This window comes from Rana temporaria, chromosome 5 (genome assembly GCF_905171775.1).
Source record: "Rana temporaria chromosome 5, aRanTem1.1, whole genome shotgun sequence".
In the NCBI taxonomy this organism is placed as follows: domain Eukaryota; kingdom Metazoa; phylum Chordata; class Amphibia; order Anura; family Ranidae; genus Rana; species Rana temporaria.
The window spans coordinates 350688279-350708167 of NC_053493.1; the positions used below are offsets into that span (position 1 = coordinate 350688279).

The following is a 19889-nucleotide window of genomic DNA, read 5'->3' on the forward strand; positions in this document are numbered from 1 at the left end:
ATGATTGTCCTCTTGAAATTGAATAGGTAGGGTGAGGTGAGTGGGTCAAGAAGTTGTTTTACATGGAGATAGGCCCACCAATGTATCTCTCTCTCTCTCTTTGGCGCTCGTCCACTTAGTTCTGAGCAAGGGAGAAGGTTTCCATCTTTAAAGAAAATGCCTGTATTTATAGGGAATTCAGGTATCCAATGTCTAGTAAATTCAGCAATGTTGCTTGGGGGAAATCAGTGTTTCCTAATAAGAGTGTAAGGGGGCTGAGGCAAGTTGAAAAGGAAAAGGTGGTTTGAAGAGATCTTTATGAACAGTTTTAAATAACCATTTAAAGGGAGATTGGTCTGTAACTTGCACAACATGTGAGCTTCAAGCGGTTGTAAGAGCGAATTGTGTTCTCTCTCAGACAGTTGTATGCTTTAATGAAGTGTGGTGCCATTTGTGGCTCAAACATTTTTTATAATATTGAGATGTAAGACCATCAGGCCCTGGACATTAGCCTGGTATCTTAGCAGTTTATGCAACTGTTGTAATTGGAGCCTTACAAATGCGAGCTACAGCATCCATAATGTTAGCAATTGGTGCATTAAGAGACAGGTTTTAGTTCTTCCTTTATTTATTTTTTAAAGTTCCTGGACTACTGTCTCTCTCATTTAGGTTATACTCTGGATGATAGTATTCTTGTAGTATTTTTGCTATTGCCAAAGGGCGGTGAACTTGGCCCATGGGAATTTTTTTATGACTGAAATGTGTATTCTAGGTTTCTTGGCTCTGAAGGACCTCACTGGGAGTTTTTTATTTATGTTTACAATCTCATAGTATAAATCAATAAAAAGGTGATAAGCGCTAAGGAAAAAATCCCTAAAAGATTCTCATGAATATACAAATAACACCAATTGGGTGTAAAATTACCCAAAAAACACTAATATGATAAATCGTAGGGTGACTGACAGTCACTAAGAAGTGTCTATGAAACTAAATCGAAATGTGATCAAAGAAAATTTTTCCTAAAAATTAAGATGCCCTCCTGTAGCATATGTGATATTGAAGGGATGAAATCAACTTCTTCCCTGCAATTCGTGACGTGATGAGGAGTGTATGACACAATGTAATCCGTGCCCAGTCTCCCAGAACTCTCACCTTAGTGCCACTAATTATTGCATGTAGTATGGATGTAAAGGCCTCAAGGAGGGTGTTTCACTGTTCTCTCCAGCTCCTCTCAATGCTGTATGTGTCGGCCACTCGCCCTTATTGGTCCCAGAGGTTCCTATTTACCTAATAGTGTGCTCAGCGCGCCATGTGGTATGGGGAGGAAAAGGAGAAAAAGATGCCTCCAATTGTGAAATGTTAACGAAATAATAAAACTTTATTCGTGTAGCGTGTGGACTCTTGCATTAAAATGTTAAAATAAGCAAAGATGTAAACAAGACGCAGCGTTTACAGCGCCGTCTTACGTCTCCTCCGGCTGCTTCCGGTCTGCGTCAGTCTCACGTGGATCACGTGAGACTGACGCAGACCGGAAGCAGCCGGGGGAGACGTAAGACGGTGCTGTAAACACTGCATCTTGTTTACAGCTTTGCTTATTTTAACATTTTAATGTAAGAGTCCACGCGCTACACGAATAAAGTTTTATTATTTCGTTAACATTTCACAATTGGAGGCATCTTTTTCTACTCTTCCTCCACATACCATATTGCGCGCTGAGCACACTATTAGGTAAATAGGAACCTCTGGGACCAGTGGGACCAATAAGGGCGAGTGGCTGACACATACAGCATTGGAGAGGAGCTGGAGAGAACAGTGAAACGCCCTCCTTGAGGCCTTTACATCCATACTACATGCAATAATTAGTGGCACTAAGGTGAGAGTTCTGGGAGACTTGCCCCTCTGATCACGTTACATTTTTTTTTTTTTACTAGTAATGGCAGCGATCAGCGTTTTTTTTTTTTTTTTGGTCCTGCGACATTATGGCGGACACTTCGGACACTTTTGGCACATTTTTGAGACCATTGGCATTTTTATAGCGATCAGTGCTATAAAAATGCATTGGATTACTATAAAAAGGCCACTGGCAGTGAAGGGGTTAACACTAGGGGACGGGGAAGGGGTTAAGTATGTTCCCTGGGTGTGTTCTAACTGTAGGGGGGTGGCCTCACTAGGGGAAATGACCAATCTTCTGTTCATACATTGTATGAACAGAAGATCTGCATTTCTCCTCCTGACAGGACCGGGAGCTGTGTGTTTACACACACAGCTCCTGGTCCCCGCTCTGTAACGAGCGATCGTGTGTGCCCGGCGGCGATCGTGTCCTGGGGAGTGGCCTGCACGGGAGCTGACGTATAGCTACGTGCTCTCGAGCAGGGGAGCCGACTTGCCGCCGTAAAACGACCGCGGCTGGTCGGCAAGTTGTTAAAGCCTATTATAGCCTATGGCTCTAATCAGTGCTTCAAAAAAAAAAAAAACCCTGGCTGCTGTAATACATATGCCCTGGGACCGGAACGGGTCCAGACACATGAATAGGGGATGGCCGCAGCGGCAGTGTATAGATTCAAATGGACGGGCCGCCCCTACTTGTTGGGTTATGAAGTATAAATTAGAAAGTCAGAGTAATGGTCTGGTCTGTTGTTCTGCTATCTGTAAAGAGTCCAAATGCTAATTAATTGGATAAAGACATTTAGACTGATATCCAGTAATAACAGAATTTCAGAGTCTAATCACCCCCTGCTGGCAAGATACACAATAAAACAATTAGATTCCATTCAATGCAGTAGTGGTAAAATGAAAGTACAGACCAAATATGAGATTTGTTAAAAAAAAAATTGCCTTTCCCCTCCTACCTATACTGCATACCATTTATAAAAGAAATCTGTGTAAATAGTCCCTTTCTTTATTCCATGTGGTCCAGAAGCAGAGGCTCCCTCAGGACAGGAAGCATTCGACAGCAAGATAAATTCCCAGAGATGTGACGTCGCCCACATTGCTTCCATTGCCCCTCTGTTGTCAGCTTTCCCTCCCTTCTTCTGTAGCAGCCACTCGCTGACATGAGGGAGCCTCTGTTTCTGGACCACGTGACCATACCAAATGATATTTACACTAATCCCTTTTATAAACAGTATTCAGCATAGTTAGTAGGGGGTGGCAACACTATTAACAACACTTATTTTTATGAAAGAACTCAAGGAGGGCACACCAGCCTCGCAGGGAATGCCCCTTGAAATGTATTAGAGCCTAGTTCTGCTTTGTGATGTCGCTGATGCCCACCTAGAGTTGTGGTTTGAGTCTATTATTGGAGTTTGTTTGACTTCATGTATCTAAGCCAGATACCCAACTGGATGTGTGAGTATATTCCATAGTAAAATAAATGGTACCTTAGGTAATGCACAATGCTGGTGCACCCTTCTTGTGTTCTATCATTTCATTTTCAAAATTCCCCCATATCTGAAGAAGGCAGCAAAGCCTGGGATGCACCTGGATTACCTTATACAGTATTGCTGAGGCTAGCAAGGAAGACTGTTACTGTTTGTTTTTGTTTGTTTCAACTAAATTGACACTTAAAACACTTGAGCACAGAAGAGTGGATTTTTGTGTGAAGACTTATTTTTAGCATAAATTTCCACTTTGAAATGAAAGTACAGCACTGTGCAAAAGTTTTAGACAAGTGTGAAGAAATGCTGTAAAATAAGAATGCTCTCAAAAATATATTTTTTAATCTTTATCAATTTACAAAATGCACAGTGAGGAAAAAGAAAAATCTAAATTAAATCAATATTTGGTGTAACTACCCTTTGGTTTCAAACCAGCATTAATTCTTACACTTGCACCCTTTGTAAACTTGCACAACGTCAATGATTTTGTAGGATTAGAGTAGGTAGGATAAAACAGAAACAGTTGTGTAGGAGACTTAAAACTGAGTGAGCAATAGCCAGACTCTGCTATTAAGATGAGGTTGTAGAAGACAGTTTTATGTCACATACACCATGGTAAGACTGAACACAGCAACAAGACATAAGGTAGTTTATATTGGATCAGCAAGGTCTCTCCCGGGCAAATATTTCAAAGCAGACTGGGGTTTCATAATGTGCTGTTCAAGTTTTTTTGAAGAGCAAAAAAATAAATAAAAAATAAACAACATTGAGGACTATAGAGACAGATGAAAAACAAATCAAGCTTACTTCCATTTGACTTCGAAAATTGGCCATCAGTGCCACCAGCACCGAACTGGCAGAAACCAGTGGGACCCACGTACAATAATCTACTGTCCAGGGAAATCTGGAGTTTTCATGGAAGAATTGCTGCCAAAAGGCTCTGGACTGAAAATTTTAAATATTTGACTGTAGCAAGAGGCAGTTTGGATAGAAGAAGATCCTGGACTGCCGCACTCCTTAAAACGATGTCTTTATTGTACAAATAAAATCCAAAAAACAACCAAAGTGATGCAGTCAAAATTAAGTGAACAACAGGAAAAAGGTGGCTGACAAGTTTCACATCATGTGATGCTTACTCATGAGCTACATTTACCTTTACAACCCATTTAAGTTTTGAAATGTATTTATTAACCTGTTGTTGGGGCATGGTTACTATGTTATTTTGATGACGTTTGGAAGATGTCTTGATATTCTCTTTCTGAAATAAAATAACAATTTTAACCATAAAAAAAACAGTGAAACATGGTGAAGTTCCTTGCAAGTTTGGGGCTGCATTTCTACAAATGGAGTCAGAAACTTGGTCAGGATCAATAGTGTCCTCAAAACTGAGAAACACAGGCAGATACTTATCCATCATGTCATACCATGTGATTGGCCCCAAATGTATTCTGCAGCAGGACAATGGTACCAAATATACAATGTCATTAAGAACTTTCTTCAGCATAAAGAAGAACAAGGAGACCTGGAAGTGATTGATTGGCCCCCATCTTTACATTCATGGAGTCTGTCTGGGATCACGTGAAGAGACAGAAGGATTTGAGGCAGCATACATTCACGGAAGGCCTGTGGTTAATTCTGCAAGATGTTTGGAACAACCTACCTGCTTAGTTCCTTAAAAAACTTCGCGCAAGTGTACCTAGAAGAATCAATGCTGGTCAAGGGTGGTCACACCAAAATATTGATATATTTCTCTTCTGTTCATTTACTTTCCATTTCGGAAAATGTTAAAAAAAAAAAACTATTAGCACTTCTATTTCTGAAAGCATACCCAACATACAATTTTTTTTCACACCTAATCTAAAACAGAAGTGTATATCCTCATCCGCTTTGTGTATGGTTCCTCACCTCTTACCCTCTCTATTTCTTTCTGGCCATGCAAGGGGTGAGCAGGTTGAATTTTTTTATTTTTTTTCATGAAGCCTAATGTACACACGATCATTTTTCGGCATGGTTGCCCACACACCATCATTTTAAAAAAATGCTCTAGCAAAGCGCGGTGACGTACAACGGCACTATAAAGGGGAGGTTCCATGCGGATGACTCCACCCTTTAGCTGATTCCGTGTTAGTAAAAGACGATTCGTGCTTTTCTGTCTGTTACAGCATGATGAATGTGCTTACTCCATTATGAACGGTAGTTTTACCAGAACGAGCGCTCCCTTCTCATAACTTTCTTCTGAGCATGCGCAGGTTTTTAACGTTGTTTTAGCCCACACACGATCATTTTTTACAAACCTGAAAAACTACATTGTTTAAAACGTCATTAAAAAATGCAGCATGTTCGGAATTATTTTTTTACGTTTTTCAGAACCCGAAAAATGATGTGAAGCTCACAAACGATCATTTTAAATGACATTTTTTTTAAACAACATTTGCCGGAAAATGATCGTGTGTACGCGGCATAAGAGAGAAAGGCACAAAACGTTTATATCTAGGGTTCTACTTGTGGTAGGTGCCCCAGATTTCTGTTTCTCATTGGGGGTGATATTCCTTCTGACCGGCATCAAGCAGTATAGAACATATTTATCCACCCACTGAATATTGATTTGGCACGATGCCCCAGCTCTTTAGTTCTCTAGGAGCTTGAAAAGTCTTTATTTATTCACAGCAGTTCTTAACAGATACAATTTTGCTCGTAAATCAAAACAGCACCATTATTATTCTGTTTTGGAATCTTCAAACATATCAGTCGGGGAAACCTCAAGCAGTAACTGTAGATAACAAGTGACTTTATCGAAGTATGGGATTTTCAGTTTGAAATGGACAAAGGGAATGTAGACAATGATGCTGCTGAACATAAACAGCAAAGCATAAAAATACTGCACTTTTGGAGTCTGTATAATGGGAGCCAGGACCAGGAATGCCGAAACTCCAACAACAATAAAGGCAAGCGGAAGGAAGACCTGAAAACAACACAAAAATATTGATTATTACATAAGTATACCCTCTATTTGGAGTAATCAAAGTCTTTATATAATAGAAGTCACAGCAGAAAAAGCTGCTGTAACCACTTATGCTCCAGATAGTTCTTTGTGCCTGCTGTTTTTATGTACTGTAGCTGTTTGTTCCTGGCCTTATGTTGTAAACAGAGCAGAATATGATTTTAATTGCTATTTGTAAGTGTCCTTAATGTGTGCTGTAACCTCTAGCAACCAATCAGTGAGCCGTAATGTGTGCTGTAACCTCTAGCAACTAATTAGCAAGCAGTAATGTGTGCTGTTACCTCTAGCAACCAGTTTTGGAGCAGTAAGGATATGCTGTAACCTCTGCTGGCAACCAATCGCAATCACTGCTTTATCTGTTGCAGTAAACTGATTTTGAGCCTAGTTGCTTTTTATTGCATGTCTCAGAGCAGGTGGAGAGTGAAGTTGCATGGTGGTTGGGGGGGGGGGGGGGCCCCAAGAAAATGTTTGCCCAGGGTTCAATCAATATTAAAGATGACCCGGTGACTCCTACCACCATTCACATATGCGCTCAACTCCAAAAAAAAAAAACGCCTGTACCAGGTCAGACCATGCTTTCCCCCACTGGAGTGTACAACCAAGCTCCTCTCTAATGCTCCTCTATTGTTTTCTGTGGTTACACACCTCTCCAAGTATTGGGTGTATGGCCCTTTAAATCCGCAGGTTGATCTCTGCAGACAAGCTAATACAACATAATATATTCTCATGGTGTTGTAAGTTAAATAATTTTTATTGAAAACCAGCAAAGCATGAACCAATTTGCTCCAGCAGGGGAAAACATCCTTCCTGATCCTCCAAGAGACAATTGGATGTTCCCTGGGTCAACTTTACCTATAAATGTTTAGTATCCAGTTATATTATGTACCTTTTTAGAGATTATTGTTTACCCTCCTGCAACCTTGTAATAGATATGTATAGCAGCAGAGAGTGTGGACCATAATGCCCACATGCTGCACCTTTCAGTTAATGGCAGACAAGGTGAGAGTGCGCTCATTGAATGCTCCCAGCCCAGTAACCTAGCTGTCAAAGACAGCTGCTTTTCTCTGCCCATGATTCGCCAATCAGTGATCTCATGGTCAGGAAGTCCATCCCACCTCCTGGCATAAAACCTAGTTAAAGGGTCATTGGAAGGGGGCGGAAAAGGGTTTAGGTTTTCCAAAGTAAAAATTATTATCATTATTCATATTTGGGTTTTTGTCTCACCTTGTATGGGCGCTCCAGATTGGGCTCCCTGAAGCGAAGAACAATTAGACTAATACAAGTTAGTCCAACTAGGAGCCATGAACAAAAGCTGAAGTAATTAGTCAACGAGAGGAGGTCAGAAGGTATGACAAATATGCATCCTATCAATGTGGAGATCATCATCGCTGGGGCTGGAGTCAAGTGACGGACATGGAGCATGGAGATGAGTGACGGTAAATGTCCTTCTTTGCTGCCAGCATAATTTAACCTCCCCAGCATAAACATGCCACCATTGAGAGAACCGAATATGGAGAGGGCCACTGAGACAGGTATAATCCAAGCCCACGATGGGATCATTCTATCAGCCCAGGTAACCGAGACAGCAGCTGCAATGAAAGAATGGTATAGAATTATTAGGTAAACCCAACTTGTTCAGAATGTCAGTGTAAAACTGTTAACTGGCCCCAGAAATTTAAAAAATCTAGTAATCCCAAGTATTTTCTACACCGTACTGAATAACCTAATACATGTCTAGCAAACTTTATATATCTTGAGTTATTCTTACGTTTAAAGCTGAAATGTATTCTGGTTATATTTTGCTTATCTTTTAAAGCTAAACGATATATATATATATATTTTATTTATTTTTTTGCGTAATTACATAAGTCAAGCTTGGATAAAATATAAGTATACATAAAGTTGTGCTCATAAGTTTACATACCCTGGCAGAATTTATGATTTCTTGGCCATTTTTCAGAGAATATGAATGATAACACAAAAATATTTCTTTCCCTCACAGTTAGTGTTTGGCTGAAGCCATTTTTTATCAATCAACTGTTTTTACTCTTTTTAAATCATAATCACAACAGAAACTACCCAAATGACCCTGATCAAAAGTTTACATACCCCAGTTCTTAATACCGTCTATTGCCCCCTTTGACATTATTGACAGCTTGAAGTCTTTTGTGGTATCTTCTCAGATGCTAAAGCTGCCCATTCCTCTTGGCAAAAAGACAAGTTTAAGATCTCCCCAGAGTGGATCAATGACATTGAGGTCAGGAGACTCAGGTGGCCACTCCAGAACCTTCATCTTATTCGCTTTAGCCAATAACAGGTCAACTTGGCCTTGTGTTTTGGATCATTGTCATGTTGGAATGTCCAAATACGTCCCATGTGCAGCTTCCTGGCTGATGAATGCAAATGTTCCTCCAGTATTTTTTGATAACATACTGCATTCATCTTGCCAACAATTTTGACCAAATTTCCTTTGCCTTTGTAGCTCACACATCCCCAAAACATCAGCGATCCACCTCCGTACCTTACATCATAGGCCTTGTTGACTCTTCTCCAAAAGAAGTCTTTATGGTTGTGGGCTTTGTGGCCAAAAAGCCCACTTTTGGTCTCATCACTCCAAATTACTTTTGAAGGTTTGAGGCTTGTCTCTGTGCTGTTTGGCGTATTACACCTGAAGTTATTTGTGAGTTTGTATTTGCATCCCAAACAATTTTCCTGGCAGTTGTGGCTGAAATTTTAGTTGGTGTACCTGACCGTGGTTTGGTTTCAAAAGAACCCCTCATTTTCCACTTCTTGATTAAAGTTTGAACACTGCTGATTGGCATTCTCAATTCCTTGGATATCTTTTAACCTCTTTGCCACCGCGCCATAGACAAAAGACGTCTACAGCGCGGTGGAGTTGTTCTGGGAGGACGTCCCTGGGACGTCCTCCCAGAATCCTCCTCTCGCGCGCCCCCATACTCTGCAATACCTGCTAATATGACAGAAACAAGATTTTTTTTTTTTACAGAATTTTCAGTGTTTTTTCTTTCATAGCGCAAAAAATAAAAAACCCAGAGGTGATCAAATACCACCAAAAGAAAGCTCTATTTGTGGGGAAAAAAGGACAAAAATTTCAGATGGGCACAATGTTGTATGACTGAGTAATTGTCATTCAAATTGTGAGAGCACCGAAAGCTGAAAATTGGTCTGGTTAGGAAGGGGGTTTAAGTGCCCAGTGGTCAAGTGGATAATATCTCTTTCCTGTTTTATACAGTTCAAGTACCTTTTCCCATAGATCCTTTGACAATTTTTTTGCTTTCCCCATGACTCAGATTCAAGAAATGTCAGTGCAGCACTGGATGAACGATGCAAGGGTCTGTCAGGAGTCCAGAAACGCATTGACCTTTTATACACGAACACTAATGACAAGCAAACAGATCACAGGTGAGGATGGTTACCTCTAACCACTTGCCGACCAGCCGCCGTCGTTTTACGGCGGCAGGTTGGCTCCCCTGCGCGAGAGCACGTAATATAACGTTGGCTCTCACGCAGGCCACTAGGGGCCGTGAGCCCCCGACTCCCGTGCGCGTGCCTGGCAGGCGTGATCGCCGCCGGGCACACGCGATCGCTCGTTACAGAGTGAGGACCAGGAACTGTGTGTGTAAACACACAGCTCCCGGTCCTGTCAGGGAGAGAAATGCTGATCTTCTGTTCATACAATGTATGGACAGAAGATCAGTCATTTCCCCTAGTGAGGCCACCCCCCTACAGTTAGAACACACCCAGGGAACATACTTAACCCCTTCCCCGCCCCTGCGCAAACCAATGAATCAACGCTTATTGCAAAAAAAAATTTACGAAAAATATGTAACGGCCTAAACTGAGGGAAAAAAACATTTTTTTATATATTTTTGGGGGGTATTTATTATAGCAAAAAGTAAAAAATATAATTTTTTTTCAAAATTGTCGTTCTATTTTTGTTTATAGTGCAAAAACTAAAAACCGCAGAGGTGATCAAATATTACCAAAAGAAAGCTCTATTTGTGGGGAAAAAAAGGCGCCAATTTTGTTTGGGAGCCACGTCGCACGACCGCGCAATTGTCAGATAAAGCGACGCAGTGCTGAATCGCATAAAGTGCTCTGGTCTTTGACCAGCAATATGGCCCGGGGGTTAAGTGGTTAATAGCCACCCAAACCCCTTTGTTTCAACTTGTGTGCATGTTATCAGGCCAAAATCACCAGGGTATGTAAACTTTTGATCAGGGTCACCTGGGTAGTTTCTGTTATTATGATTTAAAAAGTGTGAACACAGTTGATTGATAATCAATGGCTTCAGCCAAACACTAACCATGAGTAAAAGAAAAGTTTTTGGGCCAGATTCTCAAAAAAGCGCCTATCTATAGGCAGGCGTAGCGTATCTCAGATACACTACGCCGCCGTAACTTAGGGAGGCAGGTCCCGTATTCTCAAAGAACTTGCGGCCAAAGTTACGGCGGCGTAGTGTAACTGTGCCGGCGTAAGCCCGCGTAATTCAAAGTAGGCTAGTGTGGGCGTGTTTTATGTTAATGTATCGTGACCCGACGTGATTGACATTTTTAACGAATGGCGCATGCACCGTCCGTGAACGTATCCCAGTGCGCATGCTCAAAATTACACCGCAAATGGTCAATGCTTTCGACGTGAACGTAAATTACGTCCAGCCCCATTCACAGGACGACTTACGCAAACAACGTAAAACACGCCGCTGTTCGTACGTTACCGACGTCCATACCCAACATGACTTACCCCTGCTTTATGAGGGGTAACTTTATGCCGGCGTATGTCTTACATAAACGACGTATCTTGCTACGCCGGGCGCACGTACGTTCGTGAATCGGCGTATCTAGCTCATTAGCATATTCAACGCGGAAATCTACAGAAGCGCCACCTAGCGGCCAGCCTAAATATGCAACTAAGATACGATGGCGTAAGAGACTTACGCCGCTCGTATCTTAGCCGAATTTATGCGTAACTGATTCTAAGAATCAGCCGCATAGATACGACGGCTCTCATTTGGACTTACGACGGCGTACATGGCACTACGCCGTCGTAAGTCCTTTGAGAATCTGGGCCTTTGTGTCATCATTCATATTCTCTGAAAAATGCCCAAGAAATCATAAATTCTGCCTGGGTATGTAAACTTATGAGCACAACTGTATTCCACACTGTGGAAGCAGTGAATCATTGTATTAGTTGGTAGTGATCATCTCGTCCTATGCTGGAAAATACAAAGCGTTCTATGAATGGCAGCCATGTACAGGACCTGGAAGACTTCTGCGATCACTGTTGTAGCGTAACTACCACAGTAATCCTTCACTTCCACAGTGGTCACACAGGTATGGAATATGTATGCTTACATTGGCCCAAGTTGAACCATTGTAACTCTGCAAAAAAAATAGAAAATAACACCCGGAGTTCAACTTTAAAGTGTATTCCACACTCCAGTTTTGACAACCAGTTCTTTTACATAGAAGTTATAAAAATGGCACAGGGGGCCTACTATTCAAACGCAAAAATTTCCAAATATAATAAACAGTTCAACTGAAACAACAACTAAAAAAAGAGGCAGCAGATAGCAACCCAGCCCCAGATGTAAACTTACAGCATCTTATGCCGCGTACACACGATCGGATTTTCCGTCTGAAAAACCTTGGATGGTTTTTCCGACGGAATTCCACTGAAGCTTGGCTTGCATACACACAATTACACAAAAGTTCTCTGAACTTTCTCTGAACTTTCTCTGAACTTTCGTCAAGAGGAGCCGAAAAAATGAAGTTCGATGCTTCCGAGCATGCGTCGAATTTTTTTCGACCATGCGTTGGAATTTTGCACGTCGGAATTGCTACAGACGATCAGATTTTCCAATAGGAATTTTTTCAGTCGAAAAATTGGAGAACCAGCTCTCAAACTTTTGTTGCCGGAAATTCCGACAGCAAAAGTCTGATGGAGCATACACACGGTCGGAATTTCCGTTCAAAAGCACACATCGGAATTTTGCTGTCGGAATTTTCAATCGTGTGTACGGGGCATTAGGGTGTGAACCAGCTGACAAGTCCTTATTCTGATTTCCTCTCAACGTTTGCAACTTCCTCTGGTGGTCCATATCCTGGACACTGCAAATTCATAGCATCTTCAGCCCTGCTGCTGGCCTCAAACCAGAGCTGTTACGTAAACTCAAATTGTGCTGCGGCTTCTCATCACTCGTTACATTTCGTCTAAAGTGCTGTATGTTCAATTTTATTTTTATTGAAAGCATGAATAAATAATGTACACTAGGCCGCCTGTGGCTGATTTTATTTCTCAGTGTTGTTCAACTTTTCCTTGTATCAAATCAGGCCGATAGGCTTTTGTATGTTTTTCAGAACCCTCCAGTGGATGGGGGATTGTTTGAAGCTAATTTTTGGATTTGGTCCTGTAGGTCTGGATTTATAGACTCACTGAGGATTTTGAGATTGTTGGAGCTCACCAACTTTTTACAAGCATTTATTTGTTTTACCATCCAGAAATGGTTTTGCATTTCCATGAATCTGTTTGTAAGAGCCCATTCACACAGGTCCGACTTCAGGTCGCCCCAGGTCGCATCAAGTCACGCTGCATGAAGAAATTAATGTAAGTGAATGGAGCTGTCTTAATGCACACTACTGCAGTCGCTCCGACTTGAAAAAAGGTTCCTGTACTACTAAAATCCAACTTCTAGGCAACTTGTACCCATTGTTTTCAATGGAAGTCGCCTCCAAGTTGGATCCCCATTCACAGTGAGGAAACTTTACAGGAAGTCTCCCCAGTGTGAACCTGTTGTAAGGCAAGCCCCTCCCTCCCACAGGGGAACTGCACGCCAAATTTTAAATAAAAAACTGGCATGGGTTCCCCCTCCAGGAGCATGCCAGGCCCTTAGGTCTGGTATGGATTTCAAGGGGAACCCCCTATGCTGAAAAAATGGCATGGGGGTCCCCCCCAAATCCATCCCAGACCCTTATCCGAGCACGAACACCAGCCGGTCAGGAAAGGGGGTGGGGACGAGCAAGCACCCCCCCTCCTGAGCCGTACCAGGCGGCATGCCCTCAACATGGGGGGGCAGGGCACCCCCCCACCCCAAAACACCTTGTCCCCATGTTGATGGGGACAAGGGCTTCTTCCCGACAACCCTGGCCGTTGGTTGTCGGGGTCTGCGGGCGGGGGGCTTATGGGAATCTGGGCCCCCAGATCCCAGCCCCCCACCCTATGTGAATGAGCATGGGGTACATCGTACCCCTACCCATTCACCTGGGGGGTAAAAAGTGTCAAGAATAAATACACACTAGACAGGTTTTTAAAGTAGTTTATTAGGCAGCTCCAGGGGTCTTCCGACTTCTCCCTGCTGCCGGGCACCACCGCTGTCTTCTTTTAGCTCTTTTACCAGTGGGGGCCCATCTTCTCCCTTCGGGGGGTCTTCATCTGATTTCGGGGGGTCTTTATCCGACTTCGGGGGGTCTTTATCCGACTTCGGGGGGTCTTCTTCCGACTTCTCTGCTCTCTTCTCCCTCCCGTCTGCCGGGCACCACCACTGTCTTCTTCCAGCTCTTTTACCAGCGGGGGCCCAGTCTTCTCCGTCGCCTTCTTCCCTCTTTTCTTCTTCGATGTTGACTCAACGCTCCCTCCCGCTGTAATGCCATGTGTGCGGTGCGCAACGATTTATATTGGCCTCTTATGACGTCACAGTCCCAGCATGTTTCGGGTGGTGACAACATAATTACCCCGCCCCCTTATGTCGTCACCACCCGGAGCATGCTGGGACTGTGACGTCATAAGAGGCCAATATAAAATCGGTGCACACCGCACGCCTGGCATTACAGCAGGAGGGAGCATCGAGTCAACATCAAAGAGAAGAGGGAAGAAGGCGACGGAGACGACTGGGCCTCCGCTGGTAAAAGAGCTGTAAGAAGACAATGTTGGTGCCCGGCAGAAGAGAAAAATAACCGGAGAGCAGGAGAAGAGAGTGGAGAAGTCAAAAGACCCCCCGAAGTTGGAACAAGACCCCCCCGAAGTCGGATGAAGACCCCCCAAAGTCGGAAGAAAGGAGAAGACCGGGCCCACGCAGGTAAAAGAGCTGAAAGAAGACAGCGGTGGTGCCCAGCAGAAGGGAGAAGTCGGAAGACCCCCAAAGTCGGAAGAAGCCCCCTGGAGCTGCCTAATAAACTACTTTAAAAGCCTGTCTAGTGTGTTTTTATTCTTGACACTTTTTACCCCCCAGGTGAATGGGCAGGGGGGGCGCCCCCCCTGCCCCAAAGCACCCACCCCCCCATGTTGAGGACATGCTGCCTGGTACGGTTCAGGAGGGGGGGGGGCGCTCGCTCGTCCCCACCCCCTTTCCTGACCGGCCAGTCTGCGTGCTCGGATAAGGGTTTCCCTTGAAATCCATATCAGACCTAAGGGCCTGGCATGCTCCTGGATGGGGAACCCATGCCATTTTCTGATTTAAAATTTGGCCTGAAGTTCCCCCTCCTGAAGACGACTTCAAGTCGCGTTGTAAGTCGCGCTGAAGTCGCCCCAAGTCACGTTGTGATTCATACTTAAGTCGTGTTCAAGTTTCCTCCCAAAGTCGCGCTGAAAGTCGTGTTGCCCCTGTGTGAATGGACTCTCATCAAGTATCCCCTTTCTCTTTACACTCTACACAGGAATTGTTTTAACTGCCAAAGGTTTGTCTGTAGCAGCTGTGCAATATTGCTGAACAGCAAGGAATCTAAATACACTTTATATTATGCAAAGGACATGCAGTTCTGTAAAATCTATGTCCTGCATTCTGCCTGCTCTTTGAACTACTGTTGAAAATCACTACAGGCATGTACTATAGTATCACCAAACCTAAGCTTTCTTCTTTCTATAAGCCTAATGTAAACACTTCCTTAACGCACCAATCAGCCACTATGATTCAGGCTGGGTTCAAACCTATGCGAATTGGATGTGGTTTTCTCCGCATCCAATTTGCATAGCAGGAGAATGTGACTGGCTCTCTATGGAGTCGGTTAACATATCTCTGGGGCGGCTGCGGAGCGCACTGCACAGACACGCTGTGCATCTTTGGCTCTGTTTCAGGGCCCAATCCAGGCAAAGATTCGGCCCTGATTCTTCCCTAAACTGAAGAATGGGGACAAACAGCGTTCCTGTGCGATCCACAGCCGGTTCCAGTGTGAACAGAGCCTTAAACTTTTAGCTAGTCCATGCCAACTCAATGCATGGTAGTTTTTGAGTTTTCATTGAATTCAGCAATATTTAGTAGTATATATAAAATACATACAGTATAGTTTACCCTTTATTATTGCGGGTATTCAGTGGCTGTGATTTGCTGTAGCATAAACTTTAGCAGCTTCCTATACCTATATAGTCCTTTGTCTTGTATGTTATTTTAGGCCCTAGACTAACACCACTGAATGCCCACTTGAAAATAGTTAAAAAAGACCTCTGCTTAGAAAGAATATGTGACATACAGGTGGAGGCTAACTAAAGGACCTTTAACCACTTCCCGACGGCCATACGACTTTATACGGCCGCAGGGTGGTTCTACTTCTCTGAGTGGCCATGTTTTTACGGCCTCCGCTCCTCCTGCGTGCCCGCTGCATCACTGGGATGCCGATGCGTGTGCCTGGCGGCCGCGATGTCCGCCTGGCTCCCGCGATCGGCGGTTACAGAGACAAGGATGTGGATCTGTGTGTGTAAACACACAGATCCACGTCCTGTCAGAGAGAGAGGAGACCAATCTGTGTCTCTTGTACATAGGGACACAGCATCGGTCACCTCCCCCAGTCAGTCCCCTTCCCCCACAGTTAGTAACACTCCCTAAGGTACACATTTAACCCCTCCCTCACCCCCTAGTGTTAACCCCTTCAATGCCAGTCACATTTATACAGTAATTCGTGCATATTTATAGCACTGATCGCAGTATAAATGTGAATGGTGCCAAAAATGTGTCAAAAGTGTCCGATGTGTCCGCCATAATGTCGCAGTACCGATAAAAATCGCAGATCGCCGCCATTACTAGTAAAAAAAAAAAAATAATAATAATAATAATAATTCTGTCCCCTATTTTGTAGGCGCTATAACTTTTGCGCAAACCAGTCGCTTATTGAGATTTTTTTTTACCAAAAATATGTAGAATACGTATCGGCCTAGACTGATAAAAAAAAAATAAAAAAAAATTGAGCTATTTATTATAGCAACAAGTAAAAAATATATTTTTTTTTTCAAAATAGTCGCTCTATTTTTGTTTATAGTGCAAAAAATAAACTGCAGAGGTGATCAAATACCACCAAAAGAAAGCTCTATTTGTGGAAAAAAAAGGACGTCAATTTTGTTTGGGAGCCACGTCGCACGACCGCGCAATTGTCAGTTAAAGCGACGCAGTGCCGAATCGCAAAAAGTCCTCTGGCCAGGAAGGGGGTATATGTGCCCAGTAAGCAAGTGGTTAATGCAAAAGGTAATTAAATTCAGGGCCTGGCTGTAAAGATCTAGCACAATGAAGTTTCCCTGACAAGTTTTATGTTCATATTGATTCAAGTCTATGTATGTGTATTGTGTCAGACCCACAAACTTCAGTAGGAAGTCTCCTGATACTATTAGATATATGGTACCAGCAGAGGCAGCTCTTTAATTAGGCAAATTAGGCAGTCACCTAAGGTCTCGCACTCACAGGGGCCTCGCGGCCACCTAACTTACTCAATGCATTACTCCAGTTTTGAGGGACAGGGGACCTTAACGCTGCTGTGCACAGGCAGCATTAAGAGCCCTGACTCAGGAGCAAGGCCGCCAGCGTCCCTAACAACCAGTGAATATCAGTGATACCACTCCTTTTAACGTCAAAGACCCAGCATGCCCTCAGTCAATGACATCACAAGGGGGCAGGTTCACCAGGTGACCTCACACCGGGTGGTCCCCGCCCCTTAGTTATTAAAGAGCAGGATCTGGGGGCCCCCTTATTAAAGGGGGCTTCCAGATTTCGATAAGTCCCCTGCCCGCAGACCCCCAAAACCACCGGCCAGGGTTGTGGGGAAGAGGCTCTTGTCCTTTAATTATTTTTCCCACTATGAGCGTGAGTGGGGCCCCATATCAAGTTTTGCCTAAGGCCTCACAAAGCCTAGAGCCGCCTCTGGGTACCAGAATTTAAATCAAGCAGCAGAGCACAGGCATGGTGGATATTTATAATGGGGTTGTGAAAAAAATAAGTATACCAATATCTACCACCCTAAGGCTGAACTCCAATTGTAGACTTCATTGTGTAGTTACATTGGTCCAGTTTGGAGCAGCAATTTTCTGTTACTGGCAACCATCCTGAGTGAGCGAATCCCTCTAAATACTATGCAGCTGGGCATCCACTTGACATGCAACCTGAAATACAGTGATGATCACTGTAGTAAAGGCAGCTTCTGTAGTAATTCTCCACTCCACACTGGTTCTACGCCACAGGTATGGCATGTGCATACTTAAGGCCCATACACACGTTCAGACTTTTTGACAACAGCAGTCCGACGGACAAGTTCGATCGGACAATCCAACCGTGTGTATGCACCATCGGACAATGGTTTTCGCTTTTTCATCGGACAAATGTTCGCTGTGAATGCTCTCAAACTTTTTGACAACAAATGTTCGATGGAGGATAATTCGATCGCGTGTACACAAGTCCATCGGACTTAAGTCCAAAGTGCAAACACGCATGCTCAGAACCAATGCTAAAGATCAGCCAACAATAGCAGAAGTTGCACAAAGGGTGGCAGTAAAGAGCTGAAAAACCACATGATTTGGTGAGAGTTGGCTGAAAAAGTCCTGCCGTGTGTATGCAGAACAAGTTTACGGCCAACGTCCATTCGAAGCAAAATCCACGGAAAAGTCAGATGGAAGTCCGAACGTGTGTATGAGGCTTAACACTGCTTGGCCAATATTACTATACAATAAAATGCATAGCTGGAGTTTAGCTTTAAAATATATGTTTTAGAAGGAGTTTTACTTTAAAATCACAAAGAAACATATCTAAATTCTCTGCTTATTCTCCAAAAAAAACTCTGTAACAGTATTTTTTCTTTATTATTAAACAGAAATTGATATACCTGAGGATATTAGTTCTTTGGGTGTCAGAACTGTGAGGTATGAGATGTTCACCAGCAAGTAGAAGGCAATCACGGCACACATGGCTGCTACTACACTGCGAGGGATGTTCTTGCTTGGGTTTTTTATTTCCTCTGGAAAATAGAAACCAAAAATAATCAATAAAACGTACTGCAACCTTTGTCATTGGAAAATGCTGAAACAATTATCCATGCTTAAGCTGGAAGAAACCATTTGAACACTCAGACTTTTTATCATATGTTCTTACTGCTGTGAAAGAAAATATTTAAAGGAATATGGAATAACAGACACAAGATAACAAAACAACTTTTGCATCCTTATATATCTTTGGTATTGCTTTGAGTCCAATTAACCCCACTTTCACACAGGTGTTTCCAACTCAAAGAGGACTCCAAATAACTAGCAGTGCAGCTATCCTCTTATTGTCAAGACAAGGACTATAGACAATGGCCCAGATTCACAGAGAGTGGGGCGCACATTACGCCGCCGTAGCGCAAACCAATGTACGCCACGCTGACGCAGCGCAGAGAGGCAAGCACGGAATTCAGGAAGCCAGTGCTCCCCACACTGCGTCGCCGTGGCGTAGGTTTCGAAGGCGCAGGCCGGGGTAGGTGGAAGTGGGCTTGACCCATGCAAACCCATGCAAATGAGGCGTGACCCCATGCAAATGATGGTCCGAGTGCCAGACAAGTACGTTTAACGAACTGCGCATGCCCAGTGACGTGGACGCATCCCCGTGCGCATGCTCATAACCACGTCGGAACAACTGCCTAAGATACGCCGGAGCAATGCGTGCGCCATGAACGTAATCTACGCCCAGCCAGACACACGTCCAACGTAAAATACGCCGGCTTGTGTTCCCTGGTGCAGACCTTTGCATGTCTGCTGCTGGGTTACACCTCCTTTATGGGGCTTAACTTTACGCCGGACGTACAACTTACGCGCACCTCTCGTAGCCTGCGTCAAGTACACGCAGGTTTGTGAATCGCCGTATTTCCCTCATTTACATATTTGAATGACTAATCAATGGGAGCGGCACCATGCTCCCAGCCTAAATGTGCGCCTACTCTACGCTGACGTAAGCTGGGTGTAGCCTGGTTTTAGGCGCATCTCTGTTTGTGGGTCTTGCGCACAGATACGACGGCGCACATTTGCACTTACATCGGCGTAACTTGTTCTATGTCGGCGTAAGTGCTTTGTGAATCCGGGCCAATATGTACAGAAAAACAAAAACAACACCTGTCCCTGTGTGTAGCTTTGGCACCTGTCAGACACAAGCCACAAGTGTAGCTGGCTTCTTGTTGGCTGGCTCCCTTCTCCCGATGCACACACACAAAGACTGGTTGAGGATCCAAAGCTGCATGCAAGATTCCAGGTAAAGTTTGAAAACAGGTGATTTTGTAGACAATTGCTTCACATTT

At 43.6% G+C, this 19889-nt stretch overlaps 1 protein-coding gene across 2 annotated transcripts in view; it reads right to left on the reverse strand.

Moving 5' to 3' along the window:
• Positions 1–5981: 5981 nt before the first annotated feature.
• The window catches only part of LOC120941242 (b(0,+)-type amino acid transporter 1-like), a 73271-nt gene continuing 59363 nt past the window's right edge, over positions 5982–19889 (reverse strand). For both annotated transcript variants that reach the window (XM_040354552.1, XM_040354551.1), the window contains exons 2-4: positions 18450–18581; positions 7582–7946; positions 5982–6318 (exon numbers count right to left, since the gene is read on the reverse strand). In XM_040354552.1, coding sequence (XP_040210486.1) covers positions 6073–6318; positions 7582–7946; positions 18450–18581 — 743 coding nt within the window. In that variant the 3' untranslated portion in view covers positions 5982–6072. The remainder of the gene's footprint in view (positions 6319–7581; positions 7947–18449; positions 18582–19889) is intronic.